The 27,971-nt window shown below is 39.9% G+C and overlaps 1 protein-coding gene across 6 annotated transcripts; it reads left to right on the forward strand.

The window, feature by feature from the left end:
• Positions 1-518: 518 nt before the first annotated feature.
• On the forward strand, positions 519-27,383 carry LOC144035204 (kinesin-like protein KIF21A). Of its 6 annotated transcripts, none has more exons than XM_077544726.1 (37): positions 519-837; positions 8,111-8,333; positions 10,299-10,481; positions 10,856-11,005; positions 11,662-11,793; positions 11,868-12,032; positions 12,197-12,312; positions 12,377-12,572; positions 14,099-14,288; positions 15,298-15,361; positions 15,439-15,642; positions 15,874-15,915; positions 16,946-17,006; positions 17,129-17,240; positions 17,304-17,492; positions 18,573-18,772; positions 18,865-18,972; positions 19,194-19,262; positions 19,726-19,871; positions 19,949-20,093; positions 20,235-20,432; positions 20,517-20,618; positions 21,452-21,617; positions 21,775-21,795; positions 23,206-23,263; positions 23,384-23,438; positions 23,500-23,678; positions 23,749-23,862; positions 24,127-24,159; positions 24,668-24,804; positions 24,864-24,948; positions 25,084-25,173; positions 25,250-25,408; positions 25,482-25,599; positions 25,678-25,848; positions 26,008-26,207; positions 26,417-27,383. In XM_077544726.1, exons 1-37 carry the CDS (start codon positions 794-796, stop codon positions 26,472-26,474), a joined length of 4,683 nt encoding a protein of 1,560 aa, XP_077400852.1. In that variant the 5' UTR covers positions 519-793; the 3' UTR covers positions 26,475-27,383. The 6 variants fall into 6 exon arrangements, with proteins under 6 accessions (XP_077400852.1, XP_077400857.1, XP_077400853.1 ...); XM_077544731.1 differs by having other exon boundaries at positions 26,011-26,207; XM_077544727.1 differs by lacking the exon at positions 21,775-21,795.
• The last annotated feature ends 588 nt before the right edge of the window (positions 27,384-27,971 follow it).

Below are 27,971 nucleotides of genomic sequence, written 5' to 3' on the forward strand. Positions count from 1 at the left end.
CCCACCCCACCCCACCCCCAAAACGGGCTTTCGTACATCAATTGTAATTTTGCAACTCCACGACTAGGTGGGGACATCCCCCCCCAAAAAATGTATACAGTACAGTAATGTACATTGAAATTAACGTCTGTGGTGCATAGATAATCACGATATTGATTTATCATAAGTTAACTATTTAATAATTGGATGAAGTGGAAACGCTGGGGATTTTATTACATTTTTTTTCAAGCGGTGCTCTGACGGGAATTTGCTAAATCCTCTGCAACTGTTTGGCCAAAACGTTATATCCTCTTTGTAATGCATTTTATTGGTTTGAGCTTTCATTAATCAACTTATTGTAATACATAAAATGCAAGACGTATAATATGCACCATGATGATGATGATGTATTGTTTCCCTTTCAGGTGAGTCTGCAATGTTACGTCTCAGGAAAGGGGGAGGAGTTTTCTGACGTCGCCGTTTCGCTCCCATCACAACCCCCTTCTCCCTCCCTCCCTCCCTCCCTCCGACTCGCTCGCTGAGTGGCTCTCTTCCACGCTGATCTCACGGGAGCTTGCGAGCAGGCAAACTGAGATGAAGCCTCACAATGGAAGGCCATCCTTTCCTTCATGATCCGTAAGAACTCCCCAAGTGGACGACTTTGTTGCACGGTGTGTACACATGGAGGCTCCACGGAGAAGCGAGGGGGGGGGGAGGAGGAGGGGGAGGACGGCGCTCCCTCGTTTTCTAAGAGGATAAAGGGGAAAGGGGGCTATTTTTAACCGGACTCTTGTGGACTTTTCTCCGGGGCACAATGAGCGGCGGGCCGGATGAGAGCTCGGTGCGTGTGGCGCTAAGGTAAGGATGCTTTTTGCTCCCACCTGCAAACCACAAACCCCAAACACAACCATGCAATCCTCATTCTTCAAATTACAACAGTACTGTATTGAATGTTATATTTGCATTAGTTGCATTGGTGGATTTGTCTGGAAGTGTGCCTGAAGGCTATAAGGAGTATCTTCAGGTTGCTTTTCAAGCTGCAACAGCAACTAAATCAGCTGGCATTCACACAAGCAAGCCCAGTGGTGAGACAAACTAACACAAGTGTCCATGAATGCATGAACCAAGCGACTGTTGTGTGATTGTCAGGGTGGCAGCCATGTTGATGAGTCATGTGACCTCATGCTTTATTTCAACCTCCATGCAAGGTGTGTCACTGGGTTAAGTTTTCTTTTGTTTGCTTTAAAAAAAAAAATGCTTTTATGGTATTGTTATTTTGAGAGTTTTTTTTCTTTTCATTTTAATGTGTGGTTTAATCTAATCTCATTCCTAATTGATAAAGTTTAACTATAATTTTGATTTCATCCTCTTGGGCAAACATAATATTTCCTTTAGTGATTATTTTTTCAAGGCGGTGGGTATCAGGTTTCCACTTTTTGAACTATTGCTTTCTTTCTTTTAGTTTAGGTGGATTGAATTACCCGAGGGCTAAAAACAACTGTGAAATATTAAGATTAGGTTCCACAATGGTTTGTTTAGGGGTGAAGGCGTGGTCCTGTCAGCTGATCAGACCCCCTACTAACCTGTGTGACACCTACCATGGCTCAAATAGCACCATTCAAATACTATTTGCATAGGGAAAGTGTGTTTTGCAGCAGAGATTTTCATGTAAAATGCAAGCTGAAGAATTGAAACACAGTGGTTATGGAGAAAAAAAAAGGCTACACACCCCTGTACAAATAAAAAAAAAATTCTGGAATAAAAAATGAGACCACGATATTAATAAAAAATTTAAAAAAAGTTTTAAACCTTTTACACCATTAATGTGACTTATCTGTAAAACTCAATTTAAAAAGATGAAATATTTAAAAAATAAATAAACAAGTAATTTCTTGTAACCAAGGAATGCGGCTGTGTTCAGAATTAATCAATCACATTTAAACTTTTGCTAAATACCATTAGAATACAACAAATAAATCACAAGATGGGCAATACGCTTAAAAACATGAACAGATATCCTGTTGGTCTACCTCATTCCCATGTAGCAGTAATTTAATAACATTGACAGCCATGTCTGCTGTTCACTTGGTTACCACTGTTGCTTCATGCTATTGCGTCTTTTTGCTGGGACATCAAACGGCTGCTTTGAACATAATAAATCTCCATGGTGTCGTTCCAATAGTCCAAGCACGTGACGTGAGAGCCTCTCCCCTGCTTAATCGTTTAGTTAGGTGTGTTGTGCGTGTTGCCAGTCAGCACCTGCTTCAACCTGCAAGGCCAAATCTTTCACTCATCTCAAAAAAAGAAAAAAAACATAATGCATCTTGTTGCAAAGGGTGATGGTGCATTAAAGCCGGTTTGCTTTCCTTACACTGAAGATGTTTTTTGTGCCGTCATTGGAAGGCCGTGAAGCAGAAAATAGGGGAAATGTGTCACTGTTGTTACATAACTTATGTTTACTCACCTCCATATGAAAAAGAAGCAGGGGAAGAAGAAAGTTAACAATCTGTCCTGAGTCCAATTAAAAGTTGCTCCTCATCGTCCTTTTAATTATTGATTCCGTGGCGGGTGGCGTCAAATGTCTTCTTTTGTAACATTCAGAATGTATCGTGTTTCCACAGGAGCAATAACGCACCATGTGAAACGCTATAATTAACTTCTGTATGTCTATAGATAGATAGGGTAAACCTTTTTCTTTTTAGATATACACTTCACTATTTTCTGAGCATCACATTGGCTCTTCTTACTGTCCATCAAATGTAAACGCACCACACCCTTCGTTCATTATGGAGTCAGTTCCAGGGCAAAAGCTCAGCACCTTCTGTCAGAGTGTGTGTGATGTCCCTAATGAATATTCACGTCAAGCAACTCAAGCGAAGTGAAGCGAAGCAGGCTGTTCGCAATCTGCCAGCTGCCGTCATGTGATCGTGCCGTTTATAATAATCTTTTTTTTTTTTTGCACTTCCTGTCCACTGACCTTTTGAAAGAAAGCCTTTTTCGAGGACACAGGTCAGCCAGCAAAGGATAACGAGGACGATGCCGAGTCAGCCTAATGCTTCCTTCCTTTCATATTTCCTTTAGCGATATTCATGAAAGCATTGTGCGTAGTTGCACTATTTGCAGACAGGCACATTCTCACTGTTTTGTTTTTTTATCTTTATTAAGATATCCTCTGATATTCACTGCTGAAATGTGCTGATGTGCTTTATTTCGACAAATGTACTCATATACTGCCATCTCGTGGCATCTATAGGCAATGTCAGTACGATATGAACCATATCAAGCAGACAAGCAATACACACTCAAACCTACTATGAGATTCTTTTGACAAGCATTCGTAATATTACTAGTGCTGACGCCACATGTATTTCTCCCTACACGTCTATTGGGATTTTTACAGTAGTTTTAGTTTAAAACTGATTCAACTTTATTTATTTACTGTACCTGTGCTTTGGTTTACAGTTTTATGGTTAGTTGTATTTTTACTTGTACTGTATTTAAGTGGTTTCATGGTATTTTGTATTTTTCCCTGCACACATTTTATTTTATTTTTTTACTTATTTTAACTGTCTGTTGTAGCTGTGCAGTGATTGCAGGATTTATGCTAGATTTATTTTAAGGGATGTGAAAAAAAACAAAACTTTTTGGAGCTTTTAGCCATGTTAAAAATGCTAATTCCTCACCAAAAACATCACCGAAGTGGTGTTTTCCTCCATTCGCGCCCCTTTTATGAGAAATTGTAAGTCATTCTGCGCTACAAGCACCAGCCCCTCCCAACCTGAGAAAACGAGCTGTTGGCACAGTTTGACGTCATTGCGTGCGGCCCCGCATCGCCTCTGCGGACTAAACGCATGCCCTTTTTCTCTGAGACCTCCATGGTATATTGACAAAAATGGTCTTTATCAGTAAACATTCTATTCAAAGCAATCAATTATCCTTCACATTTGCAATGCCAAAGTACAATGACAATTGGCCCTCTTAAAATCCTTGAAAGTTCTGTCTGACACTTGTGTAAACAACAAGTAAAACTTTTTGCGCTGTTGAACTTAACTGAACAAATGGTGTAGTGGTTAGCACGTGTATGCAGCAGGTCTTTGGTTCACAACCCAATCAGTCATCTTTTTTCCCCTTTTCTTTCTTTCGTCCTTTTCTCCCCTCCTCCTCCACTACTATTTATTGCGGCAAGGAGCCGTTCTGTTTGAAATGATGTTTATTGAAGAATTGAACAGTCATTCAACTTCCACATGTAAAGAAGACGCAGTAGTACTACAGCGGCTGGCCGGTCTTGCGTGGCCATCCAGCCGGCTCGGACGAGAGGGGCACGGCAACCACACGGGGCGGGGTTTTACTTCCGCATTAGAAAAATAACCAGCATAACACCTAATATTTCATTTTAAAAATGACATCGCCATGGTGTCAAAGGTAAGATTTAATCATTATATGCCAATTGTAAGCTGTGGAAGGCTTGATGCAATCCCTTTAATCTGAAAAAAGTTTTATGGGAGTCTCACTTTGATCTGTAACTTTTGGGGAGCTTTAAAGTTAACTTATTTTGACCTATGCAACTTTAAAAGGTTGTGCAACCTTGAGTTTTTGACAAGTTTTATTATAACGGAGTTCCCCAAGGGTCAGTGCTAGGCCCTAAGTTAGTTATATTATATATAAACAATATCTGATGAGTCTCCAAAAAGTGTTTTGTTTGCTGACGACACAACTTTCTATTGCTCTGGAGAGAATCTGAAACAGCTTCTGATTACGGTAAAAAATGAATAAAAACCTTAAAACATTGGTTTGACACTAGTGTTGTTCCTATATCGATACTGGTTTATTTTGCTCCTATAAACAAGCAAAGTCAATGTGGTGCCCCCGAGGTTACTGAGGAAATTACAACTCCCCTCAGTACCGTCTAAATTTCTCATAAGTCATTACGGCAACCCAAATAATCGCTACACTAGTGCAATATTTGAGAGATTATTTTTTTTACAGCAATTTATGGTCATCTTAATTTAACCTATGTTTTTTTTTAGGCTATTTTATTCTAAAATAGGGCCTGCTCAATATAGATTTTTTTTTTTAGGTAGATGCTGAATCTGATATTTGGCTGAATAACATTCTGATAACTGAGTAATTGGTAGATTAATAAAAATATGTAATGTTAAAGGCACAACTTTTGACTGTTTTAAATATGTTGTCATTAGTATTTGTTTAACTTTACAACAGAGGAAAAAAATCTTAGTCAGCTGATTTTTTGTTTGTTTGTTGGGACCTGCTTGGTATTTTTGGATGGGGGGGCTGCATCTTTTTTAAATTTATGAGTGGGTCAGTTAGTTTTGTGAGTAATATTTAAATTCACATTTTTGTTATTCAATGAAATTCTACTTCCAAATAATTTGGTTGAAAAGTCATGCTTTTTGTAGAAGTTTGTTTGACATTATAGTGGCTTTAAAACCCCTTGATGTCATCAGCAAATGTCGGACAGGAGACTGTTTGTTGTTGTGTGTGTTTTTTTAGCTTACTCTTTTCCTCTCTTCATCCCCTTCTTCCTCGTCGGGCAGTAGAAGTCCACCTGCTGGCAGACGTCCTATGAAAGAGCCCCTCTATTTGCATGGTGTTACATAACAGCAACATTGTGCTGGACCCTAAAGGGTTTTTTTTATGCACTGTTGTGCTTCATCATGTACAAACGTGCACTGAGCCCTGCAGACAGTGCTTAAAAATAGTTCTTGTCTGCACTCTACAGCGTGTCCTCCACATGTGGACTTCATGAAGTGTCCCAATTTTTTTTTTTCCGTAATGCATATTTTGCCATCTCCAGTGCTTCATAGTCAAGGCCGTCTATCAACTGCATAGTTCAGTTCTTTAGGCACTTTGTGGCATTGCTGATAATCGAATTGGCTGCGTAGTGATGACGCGCATCAGGTCACTTCACCTCTGCAGTAAAGTGAATTGATCAGCACTAATTTCCAGAAAGATGATGTCATCCACCAGCAACTCCTCATTGCGATCGTAATGAAGACTTTTGGTGCCTTTTTGTCTGCCAGGTATTCGCGTTAGTGAATTTGTGCTTCTGAGGCCGTCACTGTAATAGCAATAATGAGCCTGCATGAGAGCTTGAAGCTCGCATGGATTGTTGCACGGGGGAGACAGACAAAGCCCGTGTGTGTGCGTGTTCAATGTTAACAACTATTGCAGTACACCTACGGGTGTGCAAACTTTTGTGCTCAACGGCCACATTAGAATTTTCAATTGTTGTGGTGAATAACCGCAAGTGTTTTATTTAGGACGTTAACAACTCAAATTGAAGTAGATGAATATACTGTGTTTGGTATTCATTCATAGTTTATCTGCCTTTATTTTAAAATTAAATGAATTCAACTTTAACACCAAAACATTGTTGTATAACAAATCTGATATTGTTTATTGTAAGTGGTTTGTTTAAAAACATACTTGGAAAGAGAACCTTGAATGTTTTTTTTTTTTCACACATTAAATCACAACCTCAGTATTAAGTGGGGAATCACAGATAGTTTTTCAAGCTCGTTCATCCCCAATTTGTTCTGTCAAATTTAGGTCATTCCTTATAATTTCTTTCTAGTTAAACTCAAGAATTCACAGTGGGAAGTAAAAGTTTCCCTTTAATCCTCTCCTCATGAGGTTTAAAGATTTTTTTTCTCTCCATACTTTCAGTTGAATGAAACTGTCAGATTTATGCGCGTGGCAGCTTTTACACGCCATCTTCGCCCGTACTACATTTAAGTATGAAACGTGACTTGTCGTCTCCAAGTGCATGCAAGGGCCGGGGTGAGCGTTAAGGGTGCAGCAGTGTTGGATTTCTGAGGGAAAACATTGGACAAGAAGTCTGTGTGTGCCCTCGAAGGCTGGAAGGATTAGTGCTTGAAGGGCAGCCCTCATTCGGGGGGGGGGGGGGGGGGGGGACACACCGCCCGCCCGCGTGAGTGGGACCGTTGAGAGGGAGAATGTGTGAGTGTTTTTGGTTGAACCATGATGAAAGTCCAGAAATTGTCATAGATTAGCTACTTTGACAGAGGCAATAGGATGTTTGGATAAATTCAGGCGTTTGGTATATGACTGCATATGATTCACCAATAAATAATAAATTAAATATATTTTATTATAGCTTAATGCTATCACATAAATGGAAATGTCATAAACATGCTAGCAAATATAGCATCAACCATCAGGCAAGTTAAGTTAATGCGGTTTTTTTTAAACAAATAATAAAATTCATCTGTATTACATCTCAAATTTATTGTGCTAAAATGAAGGGAAAACATTTTTCAAATTGCATGGCAATGTCGATTTGAATTGGATTGATTGTTCAGAAATGCTAACACTGCTGTCAGACTGTTTGCCTTCTGCTTCAACCAATGGGAGGCTCTTTTCAAGGCAAAACAACTCGTGTGTCCATGGACACAAGCGAGTCCATGCAAAGTGCTCCCGCCCATACATGCACACAAACACACATTATGTCAAATACTACTAAGGTTTTCCTGGAACGCTGTCTTAAGATTCATCATCAAGAAGTTTTACTTTCTCGTTTGGTGGCTTCAGTGAGAAGATTTAATGGAAATGATGTCACTCATAACACGGCATTTATTTAAGCGGAGAGATTCTGAATGAAATCCAGGGCGGGTTTTGTTTACTCTGGTAAACAGCGAGTCTACTGTGAGGCGTACGCTGGCTCCAGTACTCAAGTACAGTGCACACTGGCTTTGAAAAGCTTGTGGCAGTCATAATTATACATATAGTTCAAATTGTTTTAACATTAACCTCAATGTACATCAACGACTAATAACATTTAATATTGAGGCACACATTTGGAATGGAGTAAATTTGTACAAACATGTTAAATTCACCTTCATCTGGTAATTAGTGTGGGTCTTAATCATAGGTGGCCAAAACATGCCTAATTAAAATGGTACTGCACTAATAAACTAACCACCAGAGGGTGCTGGAACTGCACAAATGGAAAACAACCTGTCTTTTTTTTTTAGCAGGTGTGTCATTTGCCATCTCTGAGTAAAGTACATGCATTGAAGTTGTGTTGCTATAAATGTCGTCATAGTCGTAAGCAGGTGAAGATCTCATTGGATTTGTCTGTTCCCAACAGGATTCGTCCTCAGTTGGCCAGAGAGAAGATCGAGGGCTGCCATATTTGCACGAACGTGATGCCCGGGGAGCCGCAGGTGTTCCTGGGCAAGGACAAGGCCTTCACGTACGACTTTGTCTTCGACATGGACACACAGCAGGACGCCATCTACGGCCACTGCACCGAGAGTCTCATCGAGGGCTGCTTCCAGGGCTACAATGCTACCATATTCGCATACGGACAGGTGACTTCCGTTCCATGACCATTTTCAAGCTGGCTTTTGGACTCAAATGTCAACATGTTGTGAAATGGATACTTCTTAAAAAATGAGACAGCTCGGGTTTTGTCTTATTAGATTGTGCAGGTGTACCTAATGTTGTGACTGGAGAGTAAAAAAGGACATTTGCAATTTTTTTTAGTCTTTATCATAGTCTTAGTTTTACCAGTGCAACATTTGTTGGATTTATATGGATCTTATTTTCACTATTGTCACTTTGCACAACTTTTCATGGTTTTGCTTTATTTTAATCCACGCAACATTTGGGAGATTAGGCTAAGATTTTCTGACCTGCACATTTTGCAAGGGATTTACAATTTTATTTTCACCTGTGAAAACTTTAGAAGATTTCAGGTAGATTTAGCTTAGTAATTGTTTTCACTCTCTACAAATTTCAAAGGAATTTACAAGAATCTTTTTTTTTAACTTTCTGGTACGGGAATTTCTGGACTATAAGGTGCACCTGACTATAAGGTGCACCTGACTATAAGATGCGCTAGCTAAAGTTGGGGAAAACTCGAGTTTGTTACACATATAAGCCGCACCTGACTGTAAGACGCAGGTGTTTTAATGTTACCGCACCGGGTTCTCGGTACTTTCTTTTCCACAATGAAGGCACAAATTGACTCGTTCTCGTTGTGTCTCTCCTACTGTATTTGGGATCACTTGGTTTGTTTTGCTCTGCCTGACGCTCTTGCGCTTCCTTTATAATGTGTCCCCTTGTGATCTGATGGATAAGCCGCACCTTTGTATTAGCCGCAGGGTCAAATGCAAGTGAAAAAAAGGGTTTATAGTCCAGAAGTTACTGTAATTATATTTTAACCTGTGCAAATTTTGAGGGGTTTACGATTATTTTATGTTAACTGCTGTAATTTTGTATTTCTTTTTGGAAGTCTGTGCAACATTTGGGAGATTTTATCTAATCGTTTTATTAACCTCTGCAATTTTTGAGGGATTTACAATCATTTAATTTGAAACTGCGTAACCTTTGGGAGATTTAATGTAGTCTTATTTTAGTATGCACACAATTAGAGAGACTTATGGTATTTTTATTATGGTATTTTTATTTTAACCTGTGCAACTTTGAAGAATTTTGGGAAAAAGTTTTTTAACCTGCATTTTTTAAAGGATTCACAAAAACTCAACTTTGGAGGGATTCATTTTTATATGTGCAACTTTTGAAGAACTTACTACGAACCTATTTAAAGATTGTAAATGAGACCTGTATGTGTATTTTCCAAAGAAAGTTTGCATTATGTTTGCAATTGAAAGTGGAGGAAATGTGGTTTTGGCATCTTTTGTTGGCAGTAGACGCGCTTCAGTCAAAAAGAAAATTCCTCAACTCTCTTTTTTCTGAACCTTACCCGACATTGCCCTCTCTGCTCGCCTTTTATTGTTACCGCTACTGCTGAATTCCCGTCCAATAGCCTTTCAAACACAAGACAAATGATCCGTCCACACAGGTGCGGACTCGACAATGACACACACACACACACGCACACACACACACCCTCTTGTCAGTGTCTCTTTCAGGGGATCCAGCAGGGATCTTGTTGATCTTGAATCCTTGTTGCATTCCATTTAAATCACCATGATGACCAAACACCCCAAAGGATCCCCTTTGTACTCAGACAGACCTTCCCAGCCACTGACTTTCTGCTTTTATTTATTTAAGGGAGACCTATTGTGCTGAAAACATCTCCCAAGGCTTAATCCCAATTTTTTTTTCAAATTAGCCCAAGGATCAATACTGAAAGCATATTCTGCTAGGCAGATGTGAGTACAGAGTCCATTATCATGACGATTACGAACGGCTTTTAGTTATGAAGTGGAGACCAAAACCATTAAGCGGTTGGTACACTATACAGTGGTACCTTGACTTGTGAGATTTCTGTTACCTTACCTGTGGTATTGAAAATGTTCTCTCCAAAGACAGGTTCGGGGAAGACGTACACCATGGGAACCGGCTTCGACGTCAACATCGGCGAGGACGAGCTGGGTATCATTCCCAGGGCCATCAACCACTTGTTCCAGGGCATCGAGGAGCGGCGGTGGGCTGCCTCAGAGCAGGGAAAAGCCGTGCCCGAGTTCAAGATCAACGCGCAATTCCTAGAGGTACAAAAACATACTAAAATACCAGTTTGTTCATGCATTGATTGTGAGACTCGTTCTGGTGTATGCACCTTACCACCAGGGGGCAGTACAATGCCAACAATATGTACTGTAAGAAGAAGACGGTCACAACTGTTCAGTAAACTGCAGTAATATTAGTCGTTTTTCACGGAGGATAAAGAATATATAAGCTATTCACAGTCATCTTCAAGTTGTTAACGGAGCGTCACTGCACCATTAAACTGTCGTTAGCCGGGTCTCTGTGGTTAATTGGTTTTATTTACGAGCGCTAAAAACTTGAACAGCTGCCAGAGGAAGCAGCTGAAGGTGAAAAATGACAGATAACAGGAAGCACTTTAGTTTGAATGACGTTGCAGCTGTACAACGAGGAGGTGGTGGACCTGTTTGACGCCACGCGGGACGTGGAGGCCAGGAGGCAGAAGTCCAGCGTCCGCATCCACGAGGACGCCAGCGGAGGCATCTACACGGTCGGCGTCACCACGCGCACTGTCAATTCTGCGGCCGAGGTTAGCTAGACTCAGCTCAGGACCCATGAAGAATGATATTTATGTTCAGTTTGGATTGAAACGGACAAACAGCATTCTTATGGCGTTTGCAATTTTTCAAAACAAAAATTCTACAAATGGGATTGTAAAATACTTTATTTTAGCAATAAAACAGTAACAAATTGTACATTTATTTGTATTTTTATTAGTATTTCTTTGTATTGTATTTTTTTTTAAATTGTCTTTTTTTTCCTTTGGCAGATGTACCAGGTCATTCTTAGATTAATGATAATAATAATAAGAATAATAATAATAATAATGCTAAAATAAGTGAGTAATCTTTTAAAATAAAATGTTTATATTGTTTATATCAGTTATAATTCATTTAATAATTATAATTTAATAAATGATTGTTACAAAATGGAAAATTGTTGATTTTACTATTTAATGTATTATAAATAAAGAAATACCGAATTTTAAATTACTAAAATAATTCATGCAACTCATTATTTAATGATGTAAAATATTTTAAAATAATATACTATTAATTTAATAAAATGAAATAAGATTATTAACATAGGAATTTTTTTTTCTTCATTCTGTTTGAATTTCAACTTTTAGGTCAGCAATGTGTTTATTGCAAAATGTTACCTGTTAAATGTTGACTTTTGTGCTAGATGATCCAGTGTCTGAAGCTTGGTGCTTTGTCCAGGACCACGGCCAGCACTCAGATGAACGTGCAGAGTTCACGCTCGCACGCCATCTTCACCATCCACTTGAGCCAAGTTCGAATGTGCTCACCCGACAATGTAAGCGCAGCACGTCGCATTGCATCTTTATTAGCCCATCAACAGCAAATGTGCTTTTCCTATCAAACCTCCAGGATAATGCGACGGACAACCGCCCGGCGGGCAACTCGGATCTCGGCGAATTTGAGACGCTGTCGGCCAAGTTTCACTTTGTAGACCTGGCCGGTTCCGAGAGGCTCAAAAGAACCGGAGCCACGGGAGATCGAGCCAAAGAGGGCATCTCCATCAACTGTGGACTGGTAAAACAATTTTATTTTCAACATTCTTATAAGTTTTTGTGAGAATTTCAATATAAGTATGATTATTTCACACCCTTTGCCTTTTTGCCACTCACCCATCCCGATGTGTTTAAATACGTTTATTCCTCAAATGACACTGAACTGTATATTCTTCCATGCCTCAGCTTGCCCTGGGCAACGTGATCAGCGCCCTCGGCGACCGGAGTAAGCGCTCCACACACGTGCCTTACCGAGACTCCAAACTCACTCGTCTGCTGCAGGATTCACTTGGCGGCAACAGGTTTGTTGCTGTCACAACCTGCATTTGGAGAGCCTCCTTTCTCTAACATCTCTCCCTTATCCAGCCAAACAGTGATGATCGCGTGCATCAGCCCGTCAGACCGCGACTTCATGGAGACACTGAACACTCTCAAGTACGCCAACCGGGCACGAAATATTAAGAATAAGGTCATGGTGAACCAGGATCGAACCAGTCAGCAGATCAGCGCGTTGAGGACGGAGATGGCGCGCCTGCAGATGGAGCTGATGGAATACAAAACGGTGAGGCACAGTTAGGCCTGAATAATCCAATGTGGGAGAAAACAATTTTCAAATCGCAATGTCTGTCTTTCATATGAATTCATAGTTCATTTGATTTTGTTAAATCGTAATATCTGTTCAGCTCTGGGGCCTCATATATAAAGCTTGCGTACGATCAAATTGAGGCCAAAACTCTACGTACAAACATTTCTGCACCAAAGGTGATATTTATAGAAAACAAACTGAACGTGAAACTTAACGCGCCACCACATCAAGTCTGGACCTACCGTGCGCAATCCGCACATTCACACAGACATGGGAAAACAGTGACACAAACAGCTTTGCATTTCGATTCCCCAAATGCCATGTATGCTGGATGCTGGGTCACATTAATGTTTTGGGGTGTTCTTTTGCTCCAGACTTGCTCTGATGTCACAAGCACGCAGCGGAGCAGAAAGCATGCGAAGGAACTTAAACATTCTAAATGCCCATCTTCTCGCATTGATCTTGAAAAAGCCTCTTGCAACAAATCACATTAATGACAACTAATTTAGACATATACTGCACGCAATACATCATCGTGCCGCGCAGAAATACGCGCCTACAGTAATTTCACCCGCCCGGCGCCACAAATGCCATTAAAGGCTAAATAAAACTATATTGACACAGTCTGGTAAAAGAATCTTTGCTATGGAGCTTGACATAATTATAGGCTTTTATCATGCAAATAAATAAAAGAAAGAAACGCGCGCGTCAATAAAGTCTGTTGTAAACGTTCACATTGTGATCCACACAGCCGTGATGCTGGATGAAGATCTATAAGCAACACATTGGGAATATTAATAAATACTAATTATAGTAACAACAATTATAGGGCGGCCTATTCATCGCCTAATTTTTGGAGGCAATTTCCCTAGTGCATTAGTAAAGTCTGAGTAAAGACAATAAAATTGGTCAAATTGTTTTCTTTATGCTCACCCTTTGTATCAGACCAAATTATTAATATTATGTTTTTGTTTTTTTTTGTTTTTAATCCGGCACTGTGCGCCCTGCGGCGGCATTATCGCAACTGGTCCTGCTTGCTTTTATTGCCGATGCTCCCAAACAATCACGGCAATAAGGGTTTCAATGTACATCTTTTTAAAAAATATATATTTTTAAAAAATCTTTTTCACACAAAAATTCTTTTTGATTTGGTGTTCGCCATAACGTGCTGATTATAAATACGCAGATTAGTTGATTTGCATTGCCAAATATGGGGTGAAATAGGTGGACTTGGGGCAGGAAATGGCGTGGAATCTGCTGCGCACACCAGTTGGGATGGTGTGGCATTTATAAAGGAGAATTGCATGCAGGTGTGGGTATGTGTGTCTTCGCATGGTTTTATAAATCTCAATTTTGTTTCTGCTTACGTGAAGTTTGGGTTTCAATCGTAAGTACTTTTGTACGCAGGCTTTCACTCACAGTTTTATAAATGAGGCCCCTGGTCATTCCAATCGGCACTGAGAATGTGAGTAGGTGTATTTACAGTCATCTTTCTTCTTCAGGGTAAACGCATGGTGGGCGAGGATGGCATGGAGGGCATCAACGACTTGGTCCACGAGAACGCCATGCTGCAGACAGAGAACAACAATCTGCGGGCGAGGGTGAAGGCCATGCAGGAGACCATCAACGCCCAGCGAGCTCGACTCACTCAAATTCTCAGTGATGGAGCCAACCAGGTGCTCGCCAAAACAGGTGGGGCGCCTCTAATATTTCTTTTTATCTTACAGTCCGTGAATAAAATTTTAATTATTGTATTTTTTAAATTGTTGGTTTTTATTCTATATTTTATTTTATTTTTATCTCAGCAATTGCTGTTTTGTTTTTTTAAATATATATTTCTATTTTTAATTTGTTTTCATATTTATATTATATATTTTTTAGAGCTGTCAAACGACTAGATTTTTTAATCAGATTAATCACATCTTAGAATTTTGATTAATCACAATTAATCGCTTAATTAAAAAAAATTATCAACAATTTTTTCCCGCCAAATTAGAAAAGTACAGTTTATGTTTTAATTCTTTTGACATTTAATGTTATGAGGACGTCTTCAACATTTTTTTATCCACTGCACATCCTCCTCTTTCTAATCAGTTAATTACTTGTATAATTTAAAATAGAAAAAAAATGACCCCAATATTTTGACATGAACAATTATTCTAAATGTGATACGCAAACACTTATTAAATGCTTTACTTTAATGCATGTAAAATTAATACTGTGATTAATCTGCGTTAATTCATGATTAATGCGATAATTTTTTTGTGATTTATTGATCAGTTAGTGCTTTAACTTTGACAGCACACATTTTTTTTCCACTTAAACATCTCAGATGGTAAGATTTTGGGATTTGTAGAAGACTCAGAAAGTAAAAAATTATCTTACTTGGGTGCCTGTGAAATTGTTGTCAACTATACATTTTGTATGGGAAAGGACGGAGAAAATTCATGACATCAAAAAAATCAAAAAATCATTAGTGCCAGCAGGTGGCCGCATTTGTCTCTCTTTTGGATGATATCAGGTGTCTCACTGGAAAGTGGAATGCCATGAAATTTGACCATTACAAGCAACTTGTGATTGATCAAAATGTTTGTCACGTTAAATGTACCACAAAGAGTGTAACTTGGAGTTAGCTGACTGCATTTCTCTGTAGCGTTTATATTATTATCTATTGGCTTTTAACTGAGGTGTCTGCTGTCAGGTGAAGGCAACGAGGAGATCGGCAACATGATCCACAACTACATCAAGGAAATTGAGGAGCTCAGGTACATATTAACCAAATTGACGCCTCAATTGACAATCAACCGTTTTAAATGAACGCAACTTCTCTACTCTTTTCCAGAGCCAAACTTCTGGAGAGCGAGGCTCTCAACGAGAACCTCAGGAAGAGCCTCTCGCGCGCCTCCACTCGTTCGTCGTTGTACGCCGGTCCCACCTCCTTCTCGCCGGCATTCTTCGCGCCCGAGAAAGAAGCCAACGACGTCATTGAGATGGCCAAGAAAGACCTGGAGAAGCTCAAGAAAAAGGAGAAGAAGAAGAAAAAGAGGTAACTAGTTGATAGTGTTAGCATGGCAACAGGTCATCTGGTGAAGGAAATGTTCCCCTGAGCATCTTACTAGAAGTATTGTTGTGGTCGTTATTATTGATCATCTCATCATCGTTTTGATCACTCCATGCCACTGCTTCTCACTCTTTCTCTCTCTTCACTTAAACCTGTCTGGCCCCTCTCTATATTACCTCCCCCACCTCCTCACACCCCCATTCCTCTCCCCCGAAGACTGAGGCAGTGCCACCAAGACGGTCGTCAACAGGACTCCAGGTTTGCTCTATCTCAGCCAGGGATCAATCGGAGGACAAATACCAACCTCACTTCAATTACTGGTGGCAGCACTGAAAACTTGCTCTCACGAGCTTTATTGCTAATTCTAATTTCATGTTATAAATAAGTCTTATTTTATATGAATTTGATATATATTTTGTATATGTGTACGTTTAAAATGGGCAAGTATTCGATGGATTATCAATATTATTATTATTATTATTAGGCCTTATTTCATGGTATCGTTACTTGCGGCATGCCGCTCCCTTGTGGCCGTTTTACAATCAGGACCTGAAAATGAGAAATTAGAAGAATAGAAAATTACCATTAATTTCATGCAAGTGGAAAAATCTGTATTAAAAAGTAAAAAGTATTAATTGCACATGAAAAATAATGAAGTTATCACATTAATCATAAATAAAATATTAACTTTTTACTGCTGAAAATAGCTCAGTGAGTCAAGTATCCCTTTAGGGAAAAATATTCAGTCATTCTTTAAAAATATCCCCTTTTTTTTTAAACCATTTTAAGTTTAACGAACCTAATTCCAGGTGTTTTAACTGCTCAATAAAAAAATGTATATATACTAACTCTCACAATTACAAAAAGGCATGATTATCTATGTAAAGACAGATTTTGTACTACTTTAAATTTAGGTACGGTAAGTATGTAAAGAAAGAAAAACAATACAGCATGTTTTTCAGCACCGAGTAATTGAATTGACGGATTTCAGTGGTTTGTCCTCTATTCACAAATGTACTACCGTTAATCTCCGACTTTTCCTGCACAGGTGGCTTTGCACTCCTTGAAGGGAAAAGCCTGTGTCTAATCCCTCTTTCATCACTTTTAGTGTGTGGCAACCCTGTGAAATTTGAGATTGTCACACTGAAATCAACAAAAGTGATGATATGTGTTGCTGATCCACTCCTGATTGACGTGTGTTGTACCATGATTGTGCATGTATGCTTTTTACCCTCCTTGTATGTCAAAGCAATCAAACAACTTGAAATGATATTGCGTTCTTTTCCAGTGTTATTAAGGAGGAAGAACCGGACAATGATCAGGAACAAGGCGGCAATGAAGCAGAAGTGGTACGTTCGAGGACTGTTATGTTTGTTTTGAAGTGAAGGAATTGAATCAGTACTTCTACTAGTCTTTTTTGTGTGTGTGTGTGTGTGTGTTTGAGTATTGCATTTTGCTTCTATTTGACAAGGAGGGCAGTGACCACGAGGAAGATGATGACGGCAACGGAGAGGAAGAGGACTCTGACACGGCAGGAGAGGAGACGTCCGACGAGTCCGACACGGATGAGCTGGATGAAAAAGGTGAAGAAAAAGACGTACAGAATCAGACCAAGCGGGATCTGACAAGCTTATCTTGGCGCGCAGACGATGTCCAGGCCGACCTGGCCAACATCACGTGCGAGATCGCCATCAAGCAGAAGCTGATCGACGAGCTGGAGAACAGTCAGCGGCGCCTGCACACGCTCAAGCAGCAGTACGAGCACAAGCTGGTCATGCTGCAGAATAAAATCCGAGACACGCAGCAGGAGAGGGACAAAGTGCTGCACAACATGGGTGAGAGAAGAAAAATCCCTTGGAGCCAAGGTGTCAAACTTTATTAGGTTTATTTGATTATCTCCAAACTTGTGTTTGCTAGGTGACCTAACAACAATTGACTTACCACATAAACAATTTCAATCTACACTTGTAGCCCTTACTATCGCAAAAAAAACAATTCTTGTTAACTGGAAAAATAAACAAACTCTGAATATCGACCAATGGTCTAACCTCCTCATAAATCACATTTTAATGGAAAAAATATCTGCCTCAAATAAAAACCAAATATCAAAATTTATAGAAACATGGTCTACGTATAAAGAATTTTTTAACCTAATTCTGGTTACTTAATTCTGTCTGTTAGCGAGAGCCACCACATCGTGATAACTTACATTGATGTTTCGGCATTTGGCAATTTATTATTATATTATATTATTAGTATGGGATTTTTTTTTAATAGGCTTTAGGTGAACTGATGAATGCACGCACGCACACACACACGCACATACACATTCTCACCCACATACAAAAAAAAAATATATATATATATATATATATATATATATATATATGTGTATAATTTTTATTTTTATTTTTTTATTATTATTATTATTTTATTTATTTTTTTAATAAATATTTTGTATAATTTTTATTTTTATTTTTTTTATTATTATTATTATTTTATTTATTTTTTTAATAAAAAAAAAAAGGAGAGCAATGATGATGTCAAATCGAATGATCAATACTGAGCTTTCCTGAGAAAAAAAAAAAAAAGGTTGTTCTTATGTTTTTATTAGATTTCTTTTCTATTTACTATTTTTATTGTACATTTTTTATTTTAGTTTCTTAATTATTATTGTGATTAAATCTCGGGGTTAAGGTTAGGGTAAGGGCAATTTAAATATCTAAAAGTTACATAAAAATTGCAACTTAATAATTTTCTAAAACCAAACGGTACTTTAAAATGAAAGGCAAATAACAACTGAGTGTTTTCGGGCAAAACTCCACTCCTTTAGTGCCATGTGTTAATGTATATATTGGGGGGGGGGGGGGGGATTTCCAATCAGATAGTTCTATTTGAATACATGTACTTGTCAGGTTCGGTGGGGTCGTGCACGGAAGAGAAAGCCAAGAAGATTAAGGTCGAGTACGAGAGGAAACTGAGCTCCATGAACAAGGAGCTGCAGAAGCTCCATTCGGCCCAGAAAGAGCACGCGCGGCTGCTCAAGAACCAGTCGCAGTACGAGAAGCAGCTCAAGAAACTGCAGCTCGACGTCACCGACATGAAGAAGACGAAGGTTGGACTTGTGGAACACCTTGACTCGTTGTGGCAGTTGGAAGGAGGGAGGTTTCGACTGGATGTGGGTTGAAATATGGGATTGTCCACTAGGTGGCGCTAATGCGTCAGATGAAGGAGCAGCATGAGCGCAACAGGGCCACCGAGTGCAGGAGCAACAGGGAGATTGCATCTTTGAAGAAAGACCAGCGCAGAGCTGAGGTCAGACAAGAGAAAGTCGAAGATTTGATGCGATATAATGGCGCAAAGCTGAATGCAAACTTTGTTAAAATCCGTGCAATGTCACAAAATCCTCATCGAAGAATTGCTATTTGACATTTTCCCAATTATTCACGCACCACTGTCATTTGTTTATTTTAGATTGACTGATACATTTTTCATGATATTACATTGGAGACCCTTGTGTTTATTTTTCCTGGCAGTATCAAGTGAAACAGCTTGAGGCACAGAAGAGACAGCAGGAGTTAATCCTACGTAGGAAGAACGAAGAGGTGAGAACAGGATTTTTTTTTTTATTCACAGACATATTTTATTTTACTTCAAGCGTAGTGGTGTTCCTTTTTAATCCATTTATTTTATGTATTCTTCTATTTATTTAAATTGTTTTTCAAAGTATTTTCTTATTTTATTGGCATTTTTCAAATGATTGTATTTGATTTTTAATTTCTCTTTATATTATTTGATTTTGTTTTTCATTGTTATATTGGCTGTATTTTATTAGCCATTGTTGTTTTCTTTTTCATGATTTAATTTTATTTTAATTTCAGTATTATTTTTTACTTTTCATTTTATTATTGTTTTGTACCATATTTTTCATGTGTCTCTTATTGTATTATTATTGTTTTAATTTTAATTTTGTATTTTTCGTGATAATTTTTTTGTTTCTTTATTTTATCCTTGTATTTATTTCTATTTTCATTGCCATCCTTTAAAATGTGTTTTGTTGAACGTCAGGTGGCTTCTCTGAGACGTCAAGTGAGGCCGGTGTCCGGCAAGGCGAGCAGGAGAGTGACCTTAACTGAAACCCTCTCAGAAGCGTCCCATCGGAGCGCTCTAGGAAGAGCGTCTTCCTCAGGAACATCACCATCCAACGGTGCCCGGTGCGTCATCGGAACGCTGTTTGTCGATTCAGCACGTCCAAGATGTCGGCAGAAACGGTCTTTCTTTTTGCCTTTAGGAGTTCACCAGTGCGGATGGGAAGCAGCTACCTTAGCCGGACTGCCAGGGCCAAATGGCAGTCGTTGGAACGACGCGTCAGTGACATCATCATGCAGCGGATGACCATCTCCAACATGGAGACGGACATGAATCGACTCATGAAGGTTAGAATTTTCAAGCAATGTGTAAACACGAAGACAAAAGAAACTTTCCTATTGCCTTTGACATTGATTGAGGATTAATCATCCATGTATTCATGTCAGACAGGCTTTTAATACATTTTAATCCTCTGCATACCACTCCAGCAAAGGGAGGAGCTGACCAAGCGGAGGGAGCGAGTAACCAGGAAGAAAACCAAGATGGCGGCGGAGGTGGCCCCGGACGCCGAGCGCTCGCTAACCTCCTTGAACGAGGAGCTGGAATCTCTGAGCGCTAACATCGACTATATCAACGACAGCATTGCCGACTGCCAGGCCAACATCATGCAGATGGAAGAGGCCAAGGTCAACAAAACGAAGACGCAACGGTGCACTGTTGTCAACCAACATTTTCACTCCACATCATGCTCCATTGTTTTTGGGTCACAGGAAGAAGGAGACACAGTGGATGTGACAGTGGTGGTCAGCTCGTGTAATCTGTTGGAGGCTCGCTTCCTTTTAGACCATTTCGTGACGATGGCCATTAATAAGGTGACACTGGCTTTCTGCTCTTATGTTAACTTATTCACTAGCACCCATTTTCACTGAAGCAACCTCCTTTGCTCACGGCTGTTTTACGGGATTTTGACTGATTTTGCAAGGCCCACAGAATATTGTGTTCTATTGCTATAAATGCATGGAACTTAAAGAACTAAAAGAACGATTATGTCTCTTCTTTCTTCAGGAAAAAAAGTATATTTCTATCTGTTTCCGTTTTGCAGCAATTAGCATGAGAATATAGCTAAGTTTCATCATTATGCACAAATCTGTTTAGAACTGTGGGGATATGAGCTTGTTTGCAACATGGCCCTGGCTGATTTCTTATATTCTGCTGCCACCTGCTAGCCATTTTTTGCTTTAAGTGACCTCTTCAGGTGAGAAGCTGCATCAAAGCTTTCTGTATGCTCTAGCAAAAAAAAACAATTACAAAAACGTCTAAATACGTTTTGGGGAGTGAAGGACGAAGTATTAAAAAATGTATTTATACGTTTTTGGGTGTGAATGAGTTAAATAGTTTGCATATTGTATAAACATGTGGGAATTGGTGTAGAGCACTTGGTCAGATTTCAATGTCCTGTAAAATATATAATATAAGTTGAACTCTGGAACAGCATGTAAAGATAATGTGGTCTGATGAGTCCACCACATTGGATAACACTTATGTCTTTCAGAGTTGGTGTAGTTAGTCAGATCTGCGTGTCTTACAACATTCTAAGTCCACAACTTATTAAATTGAATGTTCTTGGGCGCATCGAAGGCTCGGACTTAAGAGCCGTTGAAAAATGTGCTTCCTGTGTGAGCGCTAGTTTCCTGTAACCCTTCAGGGCCTCCAGGCGTCTCAGAAGGACTCCCAGCTGAAAGTGATGGAGGGCCGTCTGAAGCAGACGGAGATCAACAGCGCCACCCAGAACCAGCTGCTCTTCCACATGCTGAAGGAGAAAGCCGAGATCAACCCCGAGCTGGACGCCCTGCTGCGGAGCGCCCTCCAAGGTTGGACCCGCTACCTTTTTAGTCGGCAGTTATATGGTTTGAATTTGATATTTATGTATAATTTCACTCCTGCTTTTCGAATGAAGTGAACGCTTCCTCATCATCGGGTTTGAATGTGATTTTTTTTGTCTTCTCTGCTGTGTTGTGTGAACTCAAGAATTAGGTTACCTGTCACCAGGTGAGTAATATATACGTGTTTTGAGTGCTGTACACTTCAAGATTTCAAATATGGAAATGAGCTGCAAGAAATCTTGTTGTGATTGATCCTGACCCTTGTATCTCTGAGCCCAGTGGCCTAAATCAGTGGTTCTCAAATGGGGGTACGTGAGATTTTAAAGTACACTTCAAAAGTATATGTTTCAGAAAAATATACGTTCATATAAGTTTATGTTATATTCAGTAGGCTACTCAATTTCAGTATCCTAAAAACCCAGCACATCCCCCATACCAGAATGGTTTGACCCTTAACTCATTCACTCCCAACTAATTTCACTAAAGCAACCTCCTTTGCTCCCGGCTGTTTTATTGGATTTTGACTGATTTTGCAAGGCCCACAGAATATTGTGTTCTATTTCTATAAAACATGGAATCTACCAAAAGAAAGATCAGAGTCTCTTCTTTCATCAGGAAGAAAGGGTATATTTGTATGTTTCCGTTTTGCAGCAATTAGCTCAGTTTAATTATTATTCACAAACCTGTGGAAAACACTGGGAAAAAGAGCTTGTTGCAACATGGCCCTGGCTGATCTCTTCTAATCTGCTGCCACCTGCTGGCCGTTTTTGTAATAACTACCATTGCTTTAAGTGACCTCTTCAGGTCAGAGGTTGCATCCAAGCCTTCTGTATGCTCTAGCACAGGGTTCACCAATTCCGGTCCTAAAGGTCCGGAGTCCTGCAGGTTTTTGATGTTTCCGCCCACTAGCACACCTGGTTCATTTAGTTAGCTCATCAGCATGCCTGATAACGATTCTGATCTTTAGTATCAGGTGTGTTGATAGGCGGAAACATCTCAAACCTGCAGGAGTCCGGACCTCGAGGAACGGAATTGGTGAACCCTGCTCTAGCATAAAAAACATATTTAAAAAATAATAATAATAATAATGCAAATGATCATTTTTATGTGTACATATCTTTATTTATAATTAATTTGATCTTTCTTTTTTTTTTTGTTATATATTTTTATATTCAAATAGTCTAAGAGACCACATAAATACAAATAGAGTTACAAAGTTTAATAAATCAGACAATGATGGTGCAGCCCTCCCAACCCCAATCAGAAATGTTTTGCGCTGGTTAGGGGGTACTTTGCTGAAAAAAATGTTTCACATGAGGTATGTCACTGAAAAAAAGCTTGAGAACCACTGGCCTAAATACTGTAGTCGTTTGCTTCCCTTTGTGTCTCCACCAGCTCTTGATATGATCTCATTATGTTTCTCAGTGTTTCCTGTCATCCTGGGCCTTTATGTCCTTTTTACCCTACTGCCCTTAGCACTCTATAAGCAAATGAATAAACCTCCTGTTAATGGATATACTGTAGTGTAGATGTTGGTATGCATCCTTATGGTTTCTGTATTTGTCCATGTTTGTAGAGAATGGGGACGAAAGCAGCAGCGATGAGTCGAACCCCAGCCCGACTGCAGACGGCAGGTATGACATTAGCATTAGCTGTTAAGTCCAATTAGTAGGATTTGTCATCTAGATAATTAAAAAAACATGTCCAAATACTGAAAATGCTGAAGCCCTTCGTCTTTCCTGGCATTTTTGCAGCACGCTGCCGTCAGATCTGTTGAAGTTATGTGGCGACTCGCGTCCGAGAAGCAAGGTACTGTCAAACTTTCATCATTCATATTTTGTTTCCGAGTAATTACTGTTGATCCCTTTAGGCTCGCAGGAGGACCGCCACTCAAATGGAGCTTCTCTACGCCACCACAGGCGATCCGCCTTTTGACACGTCGAGCGGAGACTTCCCGGGTCCTTTGCTTCCCCTTGTTGAGCACCAGGACGGGCATGCGGATCCAGCTCGTCAATCCCCGTCTTCTCTCTTGGCTCGCCCGACCGCCGTGTAAGAGTTAACAATGAACTGCCCTCAATGCTGTTGGATTACGATACTCCTAACTTTTGCTTTTCGGTAGCTTCCAATTGAGGTCACCCACAAGCTCCGCTGAGAGGAAGCAGCTTGAGCGCTCTCCTCTTACCCGCAGGAAAATGCAAGAAAAGGCAACAGCTGCACCAGGAGTTGCTAAAATGTGAGGGAATGACTCCAAAACACCCAAAGACTTGTCTCAAATAAAAATAATGCTTTGGCGCCATCTTGTGGCTAAGGAACAATTTTGAAGCGAAGGTAGCAGCTTCATTTAGTCAAGCCTCGTCTAAAAGAAAAGTAGGGCTTTGCTGCCTTCTTGTGGCAGAAATAGGCCGTTACAAACCAATCAATATTAATTCATCTCTGACTCTGCAGGAAAGCTCTACTTTGATTTCCTACACATTTTTGCTTTGTTTATATTTTTCAGATTGGATGAGTCTCCTGTATTTGACAGCCATAGGTACCCTTCTTTGTTCATCTTTTGTATAGCCTGTCCAGGTTCAAGCAGAAAATCTGCTTGGAGACGAGATTAAGAACACAGACTGAGTCAAACTTTTCTTTTGCAAAAGGAGAAGGTTCAAATGCCTTCTGACCACAAAAAAAAAAAACTCTCCTTGGTCTGTAGTATCTCTCAAACTTGTCTACAAGCTTACACATAAAAAATCCACCTGCAAGCAAGTGACCCACTCATCTTTTTTAAACAATTCAACATTCTAATACCGTTTTTACTACACTGTGTTGAATAAGTCAATACTAATTATTGAATACACAGGGAACAGTGTATGTGTTTAAATGAGATGACATATAGCCATTTTCCATCAAGCATAATTTGTTTTTCCTCATTATTATAATAGTGTAAACTGAAACAATCAAAATCTGCATTGTGAAACGATTTCCCCTAACTGGAATCAAAATGAATTAATTGTTTTATTTTTTCAAAATCACATTTTTTGTCTTTCAAATTCCAGAGGCGTAATCAACCCTGTGGCACCAGCCAAAACCAGCCGGGTGTCCAAACTTCTATGTGTGCATGTTGCCGAGGGACATACCAAGCCCGTCCTCAGTGTGGATGTCACCGAAGATTTGCTTTTTACAGGGTCCAAAGGTAAATGTTAAAATTTCTTGAAGGTACGTCGATCGCCCTGATTGCACATTTTCCCTCAGATCGAACGTGTAAGGTGTGGAACTTGGTGACCGGTCAAGAGATCATGTCTTTAGCGGATCATCCTAGCAGCGTCGTCTCAGTCAGGTATGGATCACTATCAGAGTGAATTTTTAATTATTTTTTTCTCCACAAAATTCAGGCTTCTGATTTAGTATTTTATTTACAATTCTTTTAAGGCCATATCGGCTCACGCTTGCCTACATTGATGTATTCTTACAGGTACACTTCCAGCCTTGTTTTTACGGTTTCCACCGCGTACATCAAAGTGTGGGACATTCGGGATTGTGCAAAATGTATACGCACGCTTACGTAAGTACACATTGTGCCATGTCCAACCATGTTGAAGACGTACGTATGTCCCTAATAATATTCTTGCTTGCTTTAGGGCTTCAGGTCAAGTTGGTACCGGCGACATATGTTCCTCAACCAGAAGTTTCTCCATCCCTCCAGGAGAAAGTCAAATCAACCAGATCGCCATCAACCCCGCCGGTTCCTTCCTGTACGCCGCCGCCGGGAATGCGTTACGCATGTGGGATCTTCGCAAGTAAGTTGAACACGTTGGGATGTAGCATAAATCACGCCGGCCAAGGCTAATAGTTGTCTTGGTCGTATGTGAGGTTTGTCTCCACAGGGAAGCTCACCGGCCATTTGGGAGCCATCACGTGTCTGACGGTCGATCATTTAGGTTGCGGACAAGACCTGGTGCTCACCGGCTCCAAGGATCATCACATTAAAGTAGGAGGCACTCCAAAAGATGTCACGATATTGCCACTCATGCTCGAATCAAGCATATGAGGGATTTTTGTTTCCCAGATGTTTGAGGTGACTGAAGGAGCGCAGGGGAGCATCAGCTCCTGCCACACGTTAGAACCCGCTCATCAGGATAGCGTGGAGTCTCTGGCCTTGCACGGGGACTTTGTCTACAGCGGCTCCAAAGACTACGTCGTCAAAAAGTGGGACTTGGCCAGTAAGCGGCTGCTGCAGGTCAGTGAAGAAAATCTCTTGAAGCCGGGGTGGAAATTCAGGACCCCCTTGGAGGTTTCCAAAAAGTAGTTGTAGTAAAATGTCAGAATCATGTTTTTTCAAGACTAAAATAATTAACAGGTGTGAAAATTCCAAATTGAGTGTGGATCGTTCCTCTAGCAGTCAATCAGTTCCCCGACGGACTGGGTCAGCGTTCTGGGCGTGGTTCCCGGCTCTTCGGCGCTGCTCAGCGGATGCAGAGGAGGGCTTCTGCGCCTGTGGCACGCTGACTCTCTAGCACCCCTCGGGGACATGCAAGGCCACGACAGCCCCATTAATGGCCTGGCTACCAACAGCACTCATTTGTTCACCGCCTCTGAGTAAGTCACGTGTTGATACTTGTTGAGATTTCAAACAGCAAAGCAACATTAAGTGCAAACTGACTTGAGATCACGTTTGTCCTTCATGTCAAGTCATTTCCATCATGGCAGCTGCTTCGCGACGCCAAACTAATTCCGAACATGATTGTGATTATTGATGACATGTCCTGTCACTAACAAATATTTGTTGTTTTGTTTTTTTCACGCAGTGACCGCACGGTGAAGATTTGGGAAGCCAACGGATCTCTCGAGGATGGAATCTATTGACCGCTCCAGAAGTGATTTGGGACCATAAACTCTGATTTTGCTTCCATTTGAATCCTCAGAGTGTGACGCTTTGCTCACTTGTGCTGATTTTTTTTCTCTTTTTTTTTTTTACAAGACATTTCCAAATGCTGGATGGTTTGCTGTTCGATTGACCAGCAGCACTTTTGGACTTTTTGTGTGCTTCTTTCTACTCTTGACCAAGTGAATCCAAGGACCAAAATACTACTGCAGCTGCATTTTGCTCTTATTCTCCCGCTAAACTGGGAGCTGAAGCACTATTTTGATTTTTTTCCCTATACTTTATTGGGCTGGACACTAAATTGGGTACAGCCTAATCCAATTAGATGTTTCTCTGTAGCTTACAGTTTCCATAAAGAACCTGTAGCCTTACGGGTTAATGGAGCACTGACAGGAAAAACAAAATCCATGTTATGCCCTCATGCATTGTGTTGTGCAATGAAGTTAATAGAATGAATGTGTGGTTTGTTTGTTTTTTCTCATTCAAGTCTCTACCGTATTTACTGTTCACCAGCCCGTTTAGTCCTTGACATTTCTTCTTGTCACATGTCCTCGAAATGTGAGTTAAATTGCTATTTTATGCATATATTTTTTTCTTGTTTTGTAATATCAGTCAATAAAACTGCTGAAATTAGCAGTAGATGATAGTCAAAAGATATGTCAGAATCTTGAGAACAATTAAACATTATCTTCCTTTTTATTTGCACTTGACATTGCTGAGAAGTTGTATTACCAAGTTGTAAAATTTCCCCATTGAATCGGGTAGACTGAAATGAACCTCATGTATTTTTTTTTTTATATGTATTTGAGTGTAAATGTCTTGAGTGTAAATATTGTTGCTGTCTTCCTGCTGATCATGGCAGCAGTGTGAGAATAAATTTCAAAATACTGCGCCATAAAAACAATCTTTTTGAAACCATACTAACACCTGATGGCCACATGATGGCAGTGCTTTCAAAAATAATATTCGAATTCCAGAGCTATGTACTGTAATGAAAAAAGGCAATTTTGTCACAAATCCAACTTTTCACACGCCCTCGAGAGAAATGGCATATTTATTGCCTGGTATTCACTCAGACGATTCACATGATTCTAGCTAATTTGTGCCATCACGAAGTTTGCCAGCAGCTTGTTTCATCCATTGTTTTCTTAGAACTAATATTCTGCCGTTTGATTTATTCCCAAGAAAGAAATAGAGAGAGTGGCAGGAAAGTAAAATGAACACCCCTGCCTGAAGACAGAAATTAAGGTGATGGCACGGTCAATATTTAATGTTCATAATACTGAAAACAGCAATGTGTTAATTGGCCCGGTAGGAGTTGAAAAACCCTTTTTCTGGGCTAAACTTATCTCCTCAACCTAGCATCAAACACCCTAAACAAAAGAATATGGGCCATTCCAGAAGTGCAGGACAATTTAGGCACCAACATTTATCAACGACCACAACAAAAAAAAGGTAATTAACATCATGTAATTTTA

Source organism: Vanacampus margaritifer, chromosome 15 (genome assembly GCF_051991255.1).
Source record: "Vanacampus margaritifer isolate UIUO_Vmar chromosome 15, RoL_Vmar_1.0, whole genome shotgun sequence".
Lineage (NCBI taxonomy): Eukaryota > Metazoa > Chordata > Actinopteri > Syngnathiformes > Syngnathidae > Vanacampus > Vanacampus margaritifer.